Genomic DNA, 17,575 nt, shown 5'->3' on the forward strand with positions numbered 1-17,575 from the left:
TAGCGTATCTTCAGGTACAAATTTGATTGGCCAAATTTTCGCTAATAAATAAGCTTATTTTGTCGAAAATAATATGGTGTCTTCTACGCGTCCGTTTGTTTCCAACTAACATTTTACCAGTTACTTCTTCCACTTCGAATTTTCTTAAGTCTCGCGTTTACACCTACATTTGCTAAAATAATTTCTAACCTATCTTTTAAATTGTTCAAAAAAAGAATATAATGGCGAGTACATTTTCACAATCGGTTTTTGCGCGTTCTCTATATGAAGATTCCGCTGAGAACAAGGTCGATTCATCAAAGAATACTGAAGCCAATTTTCCTATTACACTTCCTAAAGTTTTACCTACAGACCCGAAAGCTTCTTCCCTTCATAAACCTCAAGAACAGCAACCAAATATCATCCCTAGTAAAGAAGAAGATAAAAAACCCGTAATTAATTCAATGAAGCTGCCATCGATTCCTGCTCCTGGGACAGACAACATAAATGAATCTCATATCCCACGTGGATACTGGAAGCACCCCGCTGTAGACAAAATAGCTAAGAGACTTCATGATCAAGCACCTTCAGACCGGACGTGGAGCAGAATGGTATCCAATTTATTTGCTTTTATTAGTATTCAATTCTTGAATAGGTACTTACCGAATACCACTGCCGTAAAGGTTGTTTCTTGGATACTCCAGGCACTTTTATTGTTTAACCTGTTGGAATCAGTTTGGCAGTTTGTTCGTCCACAACCTACTTTCGACGATTTACAACTAACCCCTTTACAGCGAAAATTAATGGGTCTTCCGGAAGGAGGTTCGACTTCCGGCAAACATCTTACCCCTCCTCGTTATCGTCCAAATTTCAGCCCTTCCCGTAAAGCTGAAAACGTTAAATCCCCCGTCCGTAGTACTACATGGGCCTGAAACATTTTATTTATAGGGTTGTTTTAAGAAGTTCTTAATAAACTAACTTACTGCGCCTTGCTATGTTTTGTCTTACATGCATACTTTCATTTGTTCTGGACAATTTCTTTGTAGGGATGAATTTCTTTTTAACTGCTTCATTTCACCGACGCTTTCGTTTATTTATATTACGTTAACTCCTTCAGAAAATTGCTTAATGGGTTTCATGGTATTGTTAGTCGCAATAAGATCGAAGAAAACTTTTAATTATATTTTTTAAGCTTTATCAATTGAACGTTTAGAAATTTAAAGTGTTTGTAATATAGTCACTATTGTAATTCAGATTTGATTTAAGTATCGTTACAAAGCACCTGAAAATGACAATTTCTCCATAAACGTTAAATATTGGAATAAATTAAACCAAAAAAAGTTGTGGATTTCTTATGCATCCACTGTCATCAACTGAGACATCCCACTCAGTAACTTCGGAATCGATTATCTTACGTATTTTGATGCTTTTACGCGTCTGCTCTCCATAAATATTAATCCGCTCCACCTTCAAATGCTTTTGAGAGCTAGAATACTTAGGAGAAACGGGAGGATTAGAATGACTGTCCTTCATCGTTAAGATTCCATTTTCATATGAGAAGTGCCTAATCAGATATTCTCCCTTCTTATAATTAAAAGTTACACCATCATCTAAGTACAAGAATCCAGAAGCGTTCTTGCCAATCTTTGACACTGCAATGGTCAAAGTGAATGGGTCATTACGTGTAAGTTCAGCGGCTCTACGAATGCGTTCGCGAGTGATTAAAATATTACCACCCCTCAGTAAAACAGGAACTCGACCAAGAGGAGCAGGAACAACTTGGTGTCCTTTTCCAGCATATTCTGTATGATCATGCAAATCAAAATATACTTCATCATCTGCAAGGTATATTGTGATCTTATCAATAGACGGGTGAGTCACCGGCTTCACCAATAAACCAGAATCGCCAACGTAAAATTGATCATCTATAGCAAAGCCCTCTTCATCTTCAGGATGCATCAAAAATTGAGGATAAAGAATCGGGAAACCGTGAGTATGAGAGTTGTAAAAAGCAGTATACCACGTGGGTAATAAGCGGTAGCGAATTCTCAGTAGCTCTCGGACTAAAGACGTATATGGTTCACCATACAGCCAAGGTTCACGTCTCTTAGTGTCAATGTGAGCATGAGCACGAAAGAAAGGGTAAAAAATGGCAGTCTCATACCACCGAACAAACAATTCAGCGTCAGGGTTGCCAAAGAACCCTGCAACATCAGCTCCAGAGAAAGCCATGCCGGAAATACCATTGGTTAAAACGGTGGGAATTGAACCACGCAAATGCTCCCAAGTAGTCATAGTGTCACCAATCCAATTAGCGGCTAAAGCACTAGTACCAGCAAAAAATGAACGCGTTAAGATAAAAGGACGTACAGCACCTTCACCGCGCTTGATTAACCCGTTGTAGGTGCCATTAATGCATTTATGTCCATATATATTGTGAATATCACGATGTTCCCAACCCCCATAATGAATAGCATCACGATGCATACTAGTTTCGGGGCCTCTAAAAACAGAAGGTTCGTTCATGTCATTCCAAATCCACAAGTTCTTATCGGATTCAAAACGATCAAACTCGTATAAAGATCCCCACCAAGCTTGGGCCTCCGGATTGAAGAAATCGACCCAAACAGAGTTTCCAGGCCAGCAGTCAGCATTATAGTTGTCAACTCCAGATTTATCCTTCACCGCATAATTGTAATCAATAAGCTCCTTAGAAACAAAATAATTAGGATCATTTTTTATATGGGGATCTAAAATAACTATTAACTTTCGTGATTTAGAATCGAGTTTTTCTAACATCGCCTTAGGATTAGGGAAAGTAGCCTTATCCCAAGTGAAATATCTACGCTTAGAAGCGTATTCGATATCTAACCAAATCGTATCATATGGCATATCAACTTCATCAAACTTAGCGTCAACATTTAAAACATCCTCCTCTGAAACGTAGTTCCATCGACATTGATGATAGCCAATCGAAAATAAAGGAGGGAGAAGCGGACGACCTACAAGAGCGGAGTATGATTCGTAAACATCACTAGCTTTAGGACCAAGGAAAATGAATAAGTCAAGGGTACCGCTTTCTGAATACCAATGGGTGGAAGTGGACTGTGAATGCGGAGACGGCCCTGATTCTTTTTCAACGTCTATCCAAGTAGCTGCTGCGTTAGACCAAAATACGGCAACGTCAGAATTTGGTTTATGAGCTTGCATGAAAGGAATAGCGCCATATTGGCTCATCGGTGAATCAACCTCATACTCAAAAAGATCTACATTGTAAAGTCTATACGGTTCAGTATAACCTGCGTCCGAGTTATTTGTTTCTTTCAATGAAAGGGAACTCGTGTGCTCAGGAACGCCATATACGTTACCATAATCAACAAACTTAATGTCCAAACCAACGCTCTCCGGACCCTTAGGCTTTGAATCATGAAAATTATCAAAAGTCTCATCCCACATGCCATTTGCTTCCTGTTCAGGGGTTCGAGAGGATTTAGGACGATAGTACTCCATATTCAAAAGGTGTCGTTCATTTAAAACAACTTGAGGCTCTCCGTCCCGTTGAAATTCTACCTTAAATGGACTGAATGTTACAATTACTGTGAATCTCCCGTGCGATCCATAACGAATCGTTAAAGAGGTACTAGTTTGTTCAAGTAAATGAGCATCTTTTCCATAAACTTCAGCTCGTTCATTGAAACCAAGTTCAGTAGACGCATCAAAACGACGCTTGGTCAAAATATTCTTTTCATATTCAACAGTACCTTCTAATCGGCTTTTTTCATCCATTTGGAATCGAACAACATCATTTTTTAAAAAACTGATGGAGAATGGAAAAAGATGCTGATTCTCTCCATTTTCTGATTGTTGTTCAAAGACACCGCTAACAACTCCACTGTTATACGAAATGCTATTCAGTTGAAATAATCCATTCCAATTCAAATTTTCCTTCTGAAATTTCGCTAAATCTCTGTTACGCCGTGCAAACCCATCCTGTTCAGCAGTTTTAAATTGATGTCGAAATGCACCTTGGCAACTGCCAAAGATTGCAAAAATTATCGCAGCTTGGAATATAAACCAACATATGCCATGATATCTCATATTATTAATTTTTTATCCTTCAATAAAGTATATGGAATCTTTCCGGAAGAAGTTACAATTCGCATCTACTCCAGATAGACTGTTGTTGAGCAAGTCCAATGTATGACAACTTTTACCAGGCTATTCCCATACCAAGTAACATTGCTACTTAAAATAAGAGGTATGGTTAAAGAAAAAAAAAGGACTCATTAGAGACTACTTTATTGTATAGGAGTATAATGAAAAATATAAAACTGAATATCGTGAAGGATGGTTCAAACATTGCTGAGAATTACATCGCTATCGAGGTATAAACAAGCACAATTGTCAATAAAACAGCTTGAAAGATAAATATAAATGAGAAAGAAAGTATTTCAAACACGAAAAAATATAACGTTCATACCATTATTATTATTTTGCTGTACTTTCAGCAGTAGATTTTATTACGAAATATGCTTGGACAACAGCAATTAACATATTACTAATTACAAAGAGCAACAGCAAATGGCCTTTAGAAACATTCAATAAAGAAAGATCCATTAAATTTATATTAACATTCTGTAATTTTATCAACTATATTGTTCATTAACATACAGTTGTGACATATCACTAGCAATTGTTTGGCAGTTGTAGCTGGACAAAATAAAAATAATGTACAAATGATAGGGGTAATTTGTCTTCATTTTAATGTATGAAAAATGTAAATCCCTAACCCATGCTTTTAAAGAATAAGGCATATCATGAAAAAATTAGAAGGGAAGAAAAACCGGTGATAGATACACTAAGAGCCTAGGTATGTGTTTTCTAAATTCACCGAAACAAATGACTAACATGACGGCTCTGTGGATAAAGCCTCCGATTTTGACGTGATAATCTATACGCCTCTCGTAAATGATCAGGACTCAGTGGACCAGTATCCCCCCATTGATCTTGAATCTTTCGAGCTAATTCAACGATTTCTCCAACAAACACCTTTGAAAATCCTGAGATCACAATAGCAACATTGGGGGTTACACTTTGGTTTAAAATTTGGTTAGCCAATTTTTTAACATTGGTTTTATTTAAGTTAGCACGACGAAACACTTCGTATCTTTGCATTTGCTCTTCATCAAAACTCTCTAGAAGATATTTTGTGCGCAATTTTTCATTAGCTTCGTCGTCCGTTTCACCAGGTTTTCCAGCAACTTTTGAAATAGCAGCTGTACCAAAGTCATCCCTATCGTCTTCTTCCAGATCATTTTCTTCTTGCCGATTCCAATTCTCTTTTTCTTTTGATGAGGGAGCAGGCTCAGCAGCAGGCGATGCCGTATTTGCCTTTGCATGAGCTCCTGCTGTAGGAGAATTAGATTGATCGTAGCTCATCGATCGCTGAAATCGAGGTACTGAACTCGCAGAACCAGTTCGTTTCATATTTATCCCTTCTATCTTCAAAAAACTGAAGAGCTCTAAATGTTTAAAAATTGGGTTTGATTTTGTTATGCAAAGTGAGAATGTACAAGAAGTAAATTTCACAGGTTGGAAACTGCTTCATACATAAGCAAGTACACTACGCTTCCTTAAACGTACAATACTATGATTATAGTCAAATTGTTTACATTACATGAATCCAACGATGTTTGTAAATGACCTTGAAAATATAGGTTTATAAATTGCAAAATAATTGTTTTAGAAAAGAATAAATGTAACTTTAATAACTTAGCAACTTCTGTAACTCATTATCGTCGACTTTTAGGCGTAAGGTCTTATTGCTTAAATCGCACTTGCAAAGATATTCGATGTGTAATGGACATACAGTAATCGACTTGCAAGAACAAGCAACTTGAGAGAAGTATGAAAATGCTTTGCAATGCTGGCATTGCCAATTTTCGGCATCCTCCATTAATTCACGATAAAGTATTTCCTTTAAATCATAGCGTCCTCGTATCATGATACGTATACCTAATTCACGTTTGACAGCCTCATGCACCCAAGGCCTTAGCTCAGACACACTTATCTCTGACGCCGGATTTGTCGCTAAATTGTAAACCAACATATCATGTGAAAGTACAGGAGGTTTAAGAAGTGACTGATATTTCAAAACGCCATTCAAAGAGAATCCGTTTAGTAACCAATCTTTGGGAGCAAAATTCACTGCCTCATTAATGTTAAACCCATGATTAATTCCTGCGTGAAAGCTTTTTGGAAAGGTAATCACGAATTCATTAGGCCCCTGGTCGATGAAATAAACATCGACACCTCTTTTTTGTAGCTCATCAGGGTTGATCATTGTAGCTAATTGGTAAAGCAGATCTTTTTGTTTTTTTACCAAATCAGGAGCAATATCAAGAGCGGCGCGTTCAAACCTCTCGGCTTGATCACCTGGAATTCCATACCATAATTTTGTGTCTCCATAATGTTGATAATTTACGGAATAAGTATAGTTATCCTCGACATGCCAACAAAAAGTTGAAAAACACATTCCAACGTACAGCCACGGACAGGTTATACCTGAAACAGGATTATCTATATAGCTTAATAGAGAACCATTTGTGGATGCTATAACATTTAAATTCCATGTGTCCTTAGAGTAAGGATTCACTGGATTTTTGGCTAAACTAGGGAAGGCGCTGCCCTGATCAAGGGTTGATAAATCTGCACCGTATTCCACTTCAAGGCTTGTATTATTGTCTTTTACGAGTTTCCAATACTCTTTTTCAACAATATCCTCAGTTATCTCCGAGTCTTTAAATTTAGAAAAATAATTTTTCTTAAAATTGTCACAGTATTTTTCAAAGTTCGATAAAGTATAATAATTCCCTGTTTCAAACCCAAACTCATATGGATTAATTATACATTTAGTACAATACGCTTCTTTACACGTATCTTCGACTTCACAATTGACAGGTTTGTGACAATTGTCACATAAGTGGTTGTTATTCGTTGACAGAGAGCTCAATCGTCGCTTTTTATTATGTGAGTGATTATCATTTGATCCAAAATTATCGGCTGGCATATATTGTTGTTTAATCTGCTCATTTCTCTTGGATTCTTGGTTTTGAAGAATTCCTACGGACTCATTAGTTTCGGGGTTAAATTGTTTAGATGTCTTCTGATCTTTAATACTAATATTAGAATGTTCGTCTTTTGTAAAAAATTTAGGGAAGAGATCAGTTTCAAAGCATTGATCCTCAGAGGTCTGATATTTTCTGACGAAATCCTCAAATGGAAAAATATACCTTAAATACAAGTCACTTGCTTCCTTTAATGATGCATTAGTAAAAGGAATTGAAAGTTCTCGTAAAATCCTTTTCCATACATGAACTTTTAATTCCTTCTCACTTAGAGATGCATGAGAATCAATACAACGCATTAAGCTGTATAAGTCGATAGACGTATTGGAAATAAAAAATGATTCCGGGAGCTCCATGCCCAGATTGCAAAAAAAACGGTAAACGCGTTCATCGTAAGAGACTATTTCACGAAATCGAAGATCCATCATATGCAAATCCTGCCGCCGAGTACGGAAGGAAAACTTGTTCATGTCAAGTTGCATCGGTGGATTCCAACCAGCAGGAGGAACGATTTTTATGATACCATATTTTTCACCGATTGGAGCTATCTTATTAATATAACCGATAGAGTCCTGAAATTCCTCTTTATCAGGATAAAAAACGGGAGCAACTGGAAGTCCATGAATGGATTTGGAACGCTGTTTTCTTTGTCCGGTATTTTTTGACATAGAGGATAAGTTATTTCCCCGCGTATTCATCCCATGAGGTGCAGGTTTTAGTTTATCTGTAGCATGAGTGTATTGTACAAAAGATGGGGAAGTTTGATGAAAAGTAGACTTGCTCATGTTTCCTATGCAAATAAGTAGATAAATTAGTCCGAATGGTGAGCGATTCCAGAAAAAAAAAGTTATTATAAAAAGAATTAAAAAATAGAGAATAAAAAAGAAACGAAACGTAAATGAGAAATAATAAATGGAAACAACAGTTTTTAAACTCGGACTTAGATGAAGTAAGTTTTTTATGTTTATGCAATGTATACTTGTTCAATTGTCCATTGAAAAGACGTAAGTGTCTTTATGGGATATAAATAAAGAAATTAGGTAAAATTCGAAAATAATCTTAGGCTAATAGCATAAATAGGCATTAAATTAATATTCGTAACGTATGGTTAAGTGAAGGTTGTGACAACTTCAGTTGACGATTTTGAGAGCTAAAGGAACGATCATTAAATTATAAAGGATAGAAAAAGGAAAGGTATTTTTCACAATTAGCATAGAATTTACAATCGGAACAACGCCATATCAGCACCAAAGCATTTCAAGGTAATTCACCGTTTAGAAAAGAAAGCGTGGATGGCAGAGGCTGTAGATACACTGAACGTATTCTGTGATCAACATATAAAGGTTCCATCACGTTCAAATGAATGACAGGTTCAGAAACGTAACTTTTGCTAATAATGGTGGTTAGTACTTGCCTTGGTAAATGATAAGATAAACTATCAATGCAATATTTAGTAAATTTAATAAATACCTTCTGGAAACAGCTACTTGCTCCGCAATCCACCAAGGAGAACGACATTGAACTGATTTGTAATTTGGCAAGCGGACGTGCTTTCTTAGATGCATTGAAAATGCATAATCAAAATTTTCATAACCTTCTGCTAAAAATTTCGCTTCTCCGTTGTGTAATTCTATCTTTAGTAAGAACAACTGAACCATAAATCATTCGACAACAAACAAGTGCACATCAAACCTTTAAAACTTACGCCATAAAGCAATTAATGCAGAAGGTACGGTTTCATCAAAAAAGGCGCACTTTCCTTGAAACATTGACAGGCAAACTGTTGTAGGTAGTTGGTTTGTTTACAATTGCGCGCGACGCGTTTCGAAAAAGAAACACAATAAAAGATATTCAAGAATACTAACCAATACTTTCTTTCTATTTTTTAATACACAATAAGAAGCCGATTTGATGAATTGAAAGGAAAACGATCAAATTAGTTTTATAGGAATTAACATTAGAACAATATACCAGTTCTAATAATTTACTTTGCAAAAAAAAGGATTCTTTATTTTTTAATTTTAAAAAATGTAAGATGTAAATTGATATCGTATTTTTTGGTAAACGGGAAATAACCTAAAGACATTGAAATGACCGCTTTAAAACGAAACTACAAGATCCAGGATCTTTCAATCATAAAAAATTAATTTTCCTCTTTCCAGTTCAAGGTTTCAAAGGTATAACATATCATGCTTCAATTTTTTAGAGCGTTAAGTATTGGGTATGAGTTTAAAAGTTGCCGGGAAGTTTATCAGCAAGAGCCTTTAGGTTCTCGCCGGTGACTCTCATCATACTCCATCCTCCAACTTTTTGTGCTCCAGCCTTTTCATAGACTTCAATGGCTCTCTGGTTCCAATCAAGGACCTAGGGTATTAGTCAAGGTATAAAAAAAGAAATGGGTTATAAACAACTTACAACCCAGTCAAGACGTCTGCCACCAATTCTAAGTGATTCTCGTGCTAAATAAGACAGTAAGTAGCTTCCATATCCTTTTCCACGGAATTGGGGTCGAACATATAAGTCCTCCTAAGAAATTGAATGGTTAAAATCTTGCTATGAAATCAAAAGTTAATCCTTCAATAAAAAGGTTATGAAGGACAATATGATAAGAACATACTAAATAAATCCCCACTCTGCTAGTCCACGTGCTATTCAACGTCAGCTCATATATTTCAAAACGGAACTTTTCACTACCTAAAATTTAGGAAATATATAGCCATTCCTGCGGGCTGATGGCAATTATAGATTAGTAAAAAAGATCAAGCAAGTTTACTTTTTTTTACGAACCTGATCATTTTCTTCGATGAATACTCCATATGCCACAGGAGTAACCTCGTCAATAAATCCAAATGCAACTTCTAAATTCGGAATTGTCGCTTCCACTTGATCTTCACATTTTTCAAATTCTTCATAAACAAAATGTTAAAACCGGTTTTTAAATAGTAACACAAACTGATCTGATAGCATGCGGACAGAAGTAGAGATCGACCCTGCTGACGAAAACCATATATTCTCAAATCCATATAAAAAGCTTAAGAGTAATCTCCAATTCAATAAGAGAATCAGACCCTGTGAGTCTGGGATACTGGCAAAAGCTCTAGCCTTTTAATAGAATCTACACGACTTCGTCCTCTTGGTCATAACGGCGCTTACCTGCCAATTCTTTAATAAACTGATAAACGGTCGGAAGATCTTCTTTAATGACAGAGCGAATGCGAACTGAACCCATGTTTTGAATTAATTGGTTTACTTGGTGTGCAGTGCTAACAGTAAATAATATGCGTGGCCTAATGGTAGTTTATTGTCTAGCGCACTTTAAACTGATGAGATCTCATCATATTATTTTTGGAATGCCAAATACGGGTAGAAACTAATCTAGTATGTTCCATTTACCTTTTTATGTTTGGGAATGAATAATCCGCTTTTCTACTGAACGATTATTAAATACTACCTTGAAAGCTAAAGCAACTCATAATAATGAAACATTAATTCAGTAAACAATTTAATAAACAGCATGGTATAATAAAGAATATTATAATAGTTTTTCGAAGTTATGGTATTTGTATTAATTAACATCTAAAAAAGTTGAAAGATGTAAACTTCCATTTAAAATAGCTCAGTTAAATCCATATTGCATTTATGCACTTTCCAAAAAAAAAATGATACCTGAGACTATGAGAGACATAAAAGAACGTAAAACAAGCCTGAACGGAAGCTATCCACTTAAATTGAATAAATTAGTAATAGATTAAGCAAGCATAAGTTATTTTAAATATGGTGATTAGAATGAACGCGTGTCTCAACGCAAACAAATCCTTTAATGATGTAGCGAATATGGCACAGGCAAATAAATGAAATACAGTGGCCTCAGAACGCAATGAGTAGAACATGAAGTGGAGAAATGATAAAAAAGAGAGTGGTTTTAAAAAACCAAAATTACTGGATGCAAAGAAATGCGTGTATGAACAAAAACAATCAATACGTTTGTTTCCCCCAATTTTCTGTAAATTTTATGAATCTTCAATTATTGTACCCAAATGTAAATGATGTTTGAAAGGATATTTTTGTATAATTTTTGAAATGGTAAGAAAGTCGGCTGCACTCAATAGTCCAACGGGCATATCGATGTTAATCCCACATTGGGTGAAGGAGGGTAATAGAGTTTCCGCACCTGGGCCTAAATAATAAATGGATTTTGAAAGTGATGTTGCTTTACATGTCAACAGTATCCTAACAATGCTTTCAAACACTGGAATAGACAATTGTTTATCTTGTGGTTTGGAGCACATTTCAACCAAAGTAAGGTCCTCTTTATGCGGTTCACTAGTAATTGGCGTGGGTGAAACTAATAAAGGATTTGGAGAAATTTGATAATTCTCCTTGGCCTCTTTACTATACCCCATACATAATTTTTGCAATGTTGACTCGGAGGCAGCTAATACACGAGAGTCTGTAAAGGCCTCTCGGAAAACTGATGTCTTGGATCTTTTTGAAAATCCCCTACTTCCAAGAAGAGTAACAGTAGGAGAACAGGGCAACCATAGCAATACACGAACTCTTCCAAAAATGCCAAGCCAATCCCTTGCCGAGAGAAAGTCTAAAATTTGAGAAACAAATAATAACCCGGCATAACCATGAGGAAGATGAGCAAAAAATAAAAGTTCGCGATGTGGTGATAACTTCTGCTCCTCTTCTGTTTGAATACGAGGATCCAAAACCTTCGAAACGTACACATCTTCGTAAGTTTGCCAATAATAACCATCTTGATGCACCCACTTAATCCTTCCATCAGAAAGCGTACACAATTTTTGTAAAGGTTTGGAAAAAACTTCCCGTGATTCTAGCACAACGTGACTTTTAGGTTGGAAGTAATTGAACAGCGAAGTGGTAGTCACTCCCGGTCCCGGTGCCATTTCTAAAATAGTCATTTTCTCCGAGTTGTATTCCTTAAGCAGATTGCTTTTCACAAGCGCTTCATCCATCAAATTCTGATTCACAAGATACGATGACTTATACGAAGAACGACCGTTTAGGTTTAATATCTTAACAAACCCCGTGGATCTTGGTCCTCCAAATGCAGCTGCGTCATATAAAATTTTAGGAAGCTTCATATTGATTATTTTAGCAATTGATTACTTTCTGCATAATTCGTATAAACAGTCCAAGATTGGTCAAATGACCTGTGATATATTCAATAACGAAAAATTGAAGACATTAATTTTTTTTCTAATTTTAAAAAAAGATGTCACCTTTACGCTTGCTTTCTTTTTCTGTTCATTTAAATGTGGTTAAACAACACATTCATATGCGCATTGTTCAGTCTAAAACATCACCATGTGCAAGTTTATTTAATGCTCGGCTTTAGTTAATTCATTCATAAACATTAACGAAGCCCATCAATTTTACGCAATACGAATTATGTATCCTGGTCAAATACGGTATTTCCAAGTAAACAAAACTATAGAAGTTATAGAAACTTTGAATAAACGTGTAATGTTGAATTAACTGGAAAAGAACGATGTTTTTCAAGTAAGGAAAACTGTTAACTACTCAACGCAAAGTAGAATAATACAATTTTTTACTTTTTGAACCAGTCATGCGAGCTGTCTATGATGATTAATTAATGGTAATAGCAATTGAAAAAAAAAATATTCAATCTCCAAGTTATAGCGCAACAATTGGATTGTGAAACTACCGCTTTAATGATGATATCTGTCACAACCGTAAGAACTGGATAATTGTAATTATTGGGAGCTAAATTCAGTTCATAACTTTAATTTACTTGCAAGATATAAGTTTAGGATGTATTCCATAAAAAACGGTGAAACGTATATATCAAACAAATTCTTAGTTCTCTTTTACTATCATATGGAACATGTAATCCATAATAAGTTCATTATTGGAATAAATAATCGCAACACAATGTGCCAGAACTATAGAAAGCCTAATAGGCGAATATAAATGAAAAAGTAAACGGAAAGTATCAATTGAAACATACTAGACATACTAGAATTCGTCAGAAACATAAACAAAAATTCGAAGCAATTCAAATTTATTCTTATCAATCATAAGCTTTAATCGTTTATATGAATCTTGAATGGCTCACTAGTAGAGTCCCCTCTAAAAGTGAATACTCTTTCCACACCAGGCAGCCATCATTGCTTCCTTAGTAGCCTCACTCAAAGTGGGATGGGCATGGCAAACACGAGCGACATCTTCAGCACTAGCTCCATATTCAAGAGCGAGAGTTGCTTCACCAATCAATTCACCAGCCATAGGGCCAATCATGTGTACTCCAAGTAAACGGTCGGTTTCCGCATCTACAATGACTTTAACAAGACCATCGGCATCCATATTGGTCTTGGCACGGGAATTGGCGGAAAAGGGGAAAGTGCCAATTCTATACTTAATACCGCTTTCTTTGGCCTTTTGTTCGGTAATACCAACCCAAGCAACTTCAGGATGAGTGTACATTACAGCGGGAATACAGTTGTAATTAACATGTCCCTGACCCTTTGCGATATACTCAACAGCGGCAATACCCTCATCTTCTGCCTTGTGAGCTAACATAGGACCAAGGGTAGCGTCACCAATCACACGGATATGGGGGATGTTAGTACGGTACTCACTATCCATAATTACTCTGTTGCTTTTATCCATAGAAATTCCAAGCTTATCGAGGCCAAGACCCTCAGTGTATGGAACACGGCCGATAGCAACCAACAAAACATCAGTCTGATAAGTTTCACGCTTGTTATTCTTCATATTCTCAATTTCAACCTCAACGCTGTCACCATTCACCTTGGCGCTAAGCAATTTGGTAGATGTCTTAAATTTGATACCTTGCTTAGAAATGATACGAGATAAAGCCTTGGAAATGTCTGCATCCATAGGACCTCCAACAGCTGGCAAAAACTCAACGACGGTAACCTCTGCACCAAGTCTTGACCATACACTGCCCATCTCCAATCCAATGATACCACCACCAAGAACGGTCATCTTTTTTGGGACCTCTGATAAAGATAAGGCACCTGTAGAAGAAACAATTTTCTTCTCATCAATTGTTACACCTGGGAATGGCTTAACTTCACTTCCAGTGGCAATGATGAAGTTTTTGGCTTTAATAGTTTGATCTGCAGCACCATCAATTCCCTTAACAGAGAGAGTTTGAGGATCGATGAAAGAGCCTGTACCCTTAGCATATTCTACCTTATTTTTTTTGAAAAGATATTCAATACCGGACGTTAATGACTTAACAGAATCGTCCTTGGCTTTCATCATTTGAGAAAGATTGACGCTAACACCGGAAACGTCAATGCCACGTCGCTTGGTATCATGTTTAACAGTATGGTATATATGAGAGTTATTCAACAAAGCCTTGGAAGGGATGCAACCAACATTTAAGCAAGTGCCTCCCAAGGTACCTCTTTTTTCAACGCAAATGGTCTTCAAACCTAGTTGTGCACCACGAATGGCAGCAACATAACCGCCAGGACCACCGCCTATAACGCAAAGATCGTATTCTCCGTTTCCAGAGGCTTTTGCAGAGTACAATCGCTTAGAAATTTCAATTTGTGCCGGTCTGCATTCACTAACCTGCAAACACGTGAATTTGAACCGGCAAAGTGCCGATCTTTTAATCACAGAGTTCAACATAATCTTTAATCAAACCCAGCAATAACAAAATATGAAAAACAACACGCTTTTTATCTTGTTCTAATGGTTCTTGGAGGATATCATAATCTCATCAAAGGAGCAAATAAGGTAAGGTTAAAATCCAACAACAATATACATAGAAAAACATTGTTAATATTAAAAATTATCTATTGTTATGATAGAAAATTATTTTTCTCTCGGTATCTGTATTTTTAAGCTATTGAGCAAAGTTGATATTGGCCCTCCGTACAAATCAGGGTTTGCTTCGATGCCTTCAATTATATTTTTCATGAGGTTCAAATCAATATCTTTATCATCAATACCTTCTAAACCCTCATCTCTGCCCCTTAATCCACCATACAGCTCTTCATCCATGGCACGCATGTATTCTTCCATATTAGCATCGCCTGGGATGTCCATTTCATCTTCATTCCCTGAAGAGAATTCGTCAACATCTTGGTTTTGATATTTCCCATCTTTTCCTTTTAAAAGGTCGTAAAATTTGGTTTCGTCAAACTCGACCTCGTCGATTCCTTGATTTCTGTTTAAAAAGATCTCATCATCGGAATCCGCCAAAGAATCAGAATCTGTATCTGTATCAGAATTTTTTACTCCATAAAAGTCCTCTCTATGATTATTGGAGGCTTCATCATTAATAAACGTCTCAATTCTTGAAGCCATATTTTTCAAATCCGATTCATTAAAATTTTGCTTTTGTTTATTTTTGGTAATTTCTTCATTAATACTTTTTCCGCCATGATTCCCTGGTACCATTTCTTCTTCGCCTACGAGCGTATTATCGTGATCGGTGTTGTCAAAACCAGACCTTTCATCATCTCCAAAATCATCACAAAAAGAATTTAACTTTTTTTCCAACAGCTCTTCTAGTTCATCAGGATTTACGTTCATAAAACTAGTGTCATCCTCAATGAGAGGTATTTTTTTTATGTCTTCATCAGTAGGGAGAGGCTGAATTTGAAGGTATTCATCAATTTCAGTCCTTTTTTCCACGTTTTCTTTAGAGTTGTAAAGGATTTCAAATCCACATGAAAGCTTCATTCCTAGAATAGCACGTTCATAATCCAATGAGTGAACATCAGAGGGTAAGTGAAATGGACGAAAAGTTTTACATCTTTGCTGATATAGTTGAGCGTACAAGAGAGGGGTAAAAGTTATAGTCGTGGTAACAAGATCGTTTTGGTTAAACTTACTCATTCGGTCGCAATAATTTTCATCGATTGGGTCTCTGTAGTAAAATGCATTAACAGCACTACTTATCAAGTTTTTATTTTTTTGTAGTACGTGTACAATTTTTCTCGGTACTGTGCAGATGGCCCTAAGCTTTACATTAGCTGCTTTTGGAAACTTCTTAAGACGTTGACTTATGGAGTCATTGACCTCGCGACTAGTATATAAGTTACTGCCCGAAGAAATTTGAAAGATTGCTTGCTCTCTTGTTAGAGGAGGACATCTGTTCATTTTTTTTAAAAACTCATCTTCAGGTCGAAGAATTATAACCTCGCCATTGTGAATCCAAACTCGATAATCGGAGTTGTCTTCATCAATCCATTTTGGAAGAGATAGTGCTGCTTCTATCAACAAAAATTCTCCGTCCTCATCTATAATTCTGACAAATGCTGACTTTACAGCCTTACTTGCCTCTCTTAATAACCAAACGATGTACCATTCATCATCAATACAGTCCCCAAAATTCGTTATTCCTAAAATACAATCCTTCCCTTGATATTCGACTCTTTGTAAATTTAGCTCTTCGTTTTGCCATATATGTTCTTTCCCATATTCTAACTGGAGTCTCTCTAATTCAGCTAAAAACATATTTATAGAGGCTTCTGTGCTCTCTTTTTCTTTCTCTGAAAAATAAACATCAATCCTGCATTCATTTTGTGAAATACAATCGCTTTCTATCCTTTCGGTGATGTTATTGCCTAGATTGCTCATTTTCCAAGTGTTCTATTGTATTAAAAACAGTGATTGTCCATCTATTTGTTTAACAATGGCTTTTCTCTTCTTCCAGTAAGATTTATAAAAAGCAATAAATCCTAAGGTACGTGTTCAATAGGGATTTATTGCTGTAGATCGTCTACATATTAACTAGATGGCATTTTACACTGATGATACTCTAATTCTCATACTACTTTCGTAGCGATTCGCTATTTTAAATTTAATAATGATTCGCATCGAGATCTCATTAAATGTGTTGATTGTATAAGTAAATACTATCTACTGCTGGGTACTTTAGTATAATGTTAAAAGAACGAGCTACTTTTAGAACTATTTTTAATTTCTTAAAATAACGCTTTTATTTTTAAAATAGGTTTTGAAGTTAAAAGCCTAGAGATCTTCACTTCGACCGTATAATTCAAATATTTTTGTTAAAGCAGTAGACAGTGTTTTTTAATGAAAGTTCAGACTTTCATAAAACTCAAAATTATTTTATCATTAGGTATGCAAATGAAAAAGAGATTAGTAATTAAAAAAGAATTTGAACACAACTTCCATTCTGTTTGGTTCAATATGTCTTGCACTATAGCACATCGCATTGAAGAACAAAAATGTGTTAAGTAGAGAGTAAATTACATTAAGGGTTCAAATTACACTGGAGGTTGAGTAAAAAATCTTGAATCATCTTTATTCTTCCATATACTATCAAAATTCTAGTTTATTGGTTTACATAAAATAATACTGATGCCTCTGTTTTCATTTATTTAGATTTTTGCCCTCACCAAACTTCGTTAATATCGTTTAACATTTTGATGCTCCGTTTTCTTAAAAATGCAGTGCTGCAACTTGAA

General features: G+C 35.9%; 9 protein-coding genes and 11 long non-coding RNA genes across 20 annotated transcripts; 10 read left to right on the forward strand and 10 right to left on the reverse strand.

Moving 5' to 3' along the window:
- Window positions 1–49: 49 nt before the first annotated feature.
- Window positions 50–953, reverse strand: SPOM_SPNCRNA.2812. The gene has a single exon (NR_192180.1). It is a non-coding gene; the product is annotated as a non-coding RNA (long non-coding RNA).
- pom34 (nucleoporin Pom34) lies at window positions 108–1,147 on the forward strand. The gene has a single exon (NM_001018923.3). The coding sequence runs from the start codon at window positions 222–224 to the stop codon at window positions 909–911; it is 690 nt and encodes a 229-aa protein (NP_593489.1). The 5' UTR covers window positions 108–221; the 3' UTR covers window positions 912–1,147.
- On the reverse strand, window positions 1,009–4,164 carry gls2 (glucosidase II alpha subunit Gls2). Its single transcript, NM_001018924.3, has one exon. The coding sequence runs from the start codon at window positions 4,075–4,077 to the stop codon at window positions 1,306–1,308; it is 2,772 nt and encodes a 923-aa protein (NP_593490.1). The 5' UTR covers window positions 4,078–4,164; the 3' UTR covers window positions 1,009–1,305.
- Window positions 1,211–2,356, forward strand: SPOM_SPNCRNA.2813. The gene has a single exon (NR_192181.1). It is a non-coding gene; the product is annotated as a non-coding RNA (long non-coding RNA).
- SPOM_SPNCRNA.2814 lies at window positions 2,503–4,579 on the forward strand. The gene has a single exon (NR_192182.1). It is a non-coding gene; the product is annotated as a non-coding RNA (long non-coding RNA).
- A 138-nt stretch (window positions 4,580–4,717) lies between these two features.
- taf11 (transcription factor TFIID complex subunit Taf11) lies at window positions 4,718–5,552 on the reverse strand. Its single transcript, NM_001018925.3, has one exon. It carries the CDS (start codon window positions 5,464–5,466, stop codon window positions 4,867–4,869), a length of 600 nt encoding a protein of 199 aa, NP_593491.1. The 5' UTR covers window positions 5,467–5,552; the 3' UTR covers window positions 4,718–4,866.
- SPOM_SPNCRNA.2815 lies at window positions 5,175–5,605 on the forward strand. The gene has a single exon (NR_192183.1). It is a non-coding gene; the product is annotated as a non-coding RNA (long non-coding RNA).
- A 36-nt stretch (window positions 5,606–5,641) lies between these two features.
- Window positions 5,642–7,891, reverse strand: jmj2 (histone demethylase Jmj2; the record flags this gene model as incomplete). Its single annotated transcript, NM_001018926.2, has 1 exon — window positions 5,642–7,891. One exon carries the CDS (start codon window positions 7,889–7,891, stop codon window positions 5,744–5,746), a length of 2,148 nt encoding a protein of 715 aa, NP_593492.1. The 3' UTR covers window positions 5,642–5,743.
- SPOM_SPNCRNA.2816 lies at window positions 5,919–6,132 on the forward strand. The gene has a single exon (NR_192184.1). It is a non-coding gene; the product is annotated as a non-coding RNA (long non-coding RNA).
- Window positions 7,892–8,205: 314 nt separating the features above from the next.
- Window positions 8,206–9,080, forward strand: SPOM_SPNCRNA.2817. Its single transcript, NR_192185.1, has one exon. It is a non-coding gene; the product is annotated as a non-coding RNA (long non-coding RNA).
- On the reverse strand, window positions 8,364–8,875 carry bqt2 (bouquet formation protein Bqt2; the record flags this gene model as incomplete). The annotated part of the gene is made up of 3 exons (NM_001018927.1): window positions 8,364–8,496; window positions 8,577–8,736; window positions 8,812–8,875. 3 exons carry the CDS (start codon window positions 8,873–8,875, stop codon window positions 8,364–8,366), a joined length of 357 nt encoding a protein of 118 aa, NP_593493.1.
- Window positions 9,081–9,089: 9 nt separating the features above from the next.
- SPOM_SPAC1002.07C (N-acetyltransferase Ats1) lies at window positions 9,090–10,377 on the reverse strand. Its single transcript, NM_001018928.3, has 6 exons — window positions 10,260–10,377; window positions 9,894–10,012; window positions 9,801–9,835; window positions 9,724–9,754; window positions 9,522–9,632; window positions 9,090–9,470 (listed from the first exon to the last, which is right to left on the reverse strand). Exons 1-6 carry the CDS (start codon window positions 10,333–10,335, stop codon window positions 9,336–9,338), a joined length of 507 nt encoding a protein of 168 aa, NP_593494.1. The 5' UTR covers window positions 10,336–10,377; the 3' UTR covers window positions 9,090–9,335.
- On the forward strand, window positions 9,375–10,607 carry SPOM_SPNCRNA.2818. Its single transcript, NR_192186.1, has one exon. It is a non-coding gene; the product is annotated as a non-coding RNA (long non-coding RNA).
- Window positions 10,574–12,424, reverse strand: mtf1 (RNA polymerase-specificity factor Mtf1). The gene has a single exon (NM_001018929.3). The coding sequence runs from the start codon at window positions 12,215–12,217 to the stop codon at window positions 11,117–11,119; it is 1,101 nt and encodes a 366-aa protein (NP_593495.1). The 5' UTR covers window positions 12,218–12,424; the 3' UTR covers window positions 10,574–11,116.
- SPOM_SPNCRNA.2819 lies at window positions 10,720–11,018 on the forward strand. Its single transcript, NR_192187.1, has one exon. It is a non-coding gene; the product is annotated as a non-coding RNA (long non-coding RNA).
- Window positions 12,425–12,501: 77 nt separating the features above from the next.
- dld1 (dihydrolipoamide dehydrogenase Dld1) lies at window positions 12,502–14,834 on the reverse strand. The gene has a single exon (NM_001018930.3). It carries the CDS (start codon window positions 14,760–14,762, stop codon window positions 13,227–13,229), a length of 1,536 nt encoding a protein of 511 aa, NP_593496.1. The 5' UTR covers window positions 14,763–14,834; the 3' UTR covers window positions 12,502–13,226.
- SPOM_SPNCRNA.2820 lies at window positions 13,883–14,412 on the forward strand. The gene has a single exon (NR_192188.1). It is a non-coding gene; the product is annotated as a non-coding RNA (long non-coding RNA).
- Window positions 14,533–17,014, forward strand: SPOM_SPNCRNA.763. The gene has a single exon (NR_151137.1). It is a non-coding gene; the product is annotated as a non-coding RNA (long non-coding RNA).
- Window positions 14,834–16,840, reverse strand: sgt1 (snRNP binding protein Sgt1). Its single transcript, NM_001018931.3, has one exon. The coding sequence runs from the start codon at window positions 16,719–16,721 to the stop codon at window positions 14,949–14,951; it is 1,773 nt and encodes a 590-aa protein (NP_593497.1). The 5' UTR covers window positions 16,722–16,840; the 3' UTR covers window positions 14,834–14,948.
- SPOM_SPNCRNA.2821 lies at window positions 16,967–17,518 on the reverse strand. Its single transcript, NR_192189.1, has one exon. It is a non-coding gene; the product is annotated as a non-coding RNA (long non-coding RNA).
- Between the last annotated feature and the right edge of the window lie 57 nt (window positions 17,519–17,575).

Source organism: Schizosaccharomyces pombe, assembly GCF_000002945.2.
Source record: "Schizosaccharomyces pombe strain 972h- genome assembly, chromosome: I".
NCBI classification, from domain to species: domain Eukaryota; kingdom Fungi; phylum Ascomycota; class Schizosaccharomycetes; order Schizosaccharomycetales; family Schizosaccharomycetaceae; genus Schizosaccharomyces; species Schizosaccharomyces pombe.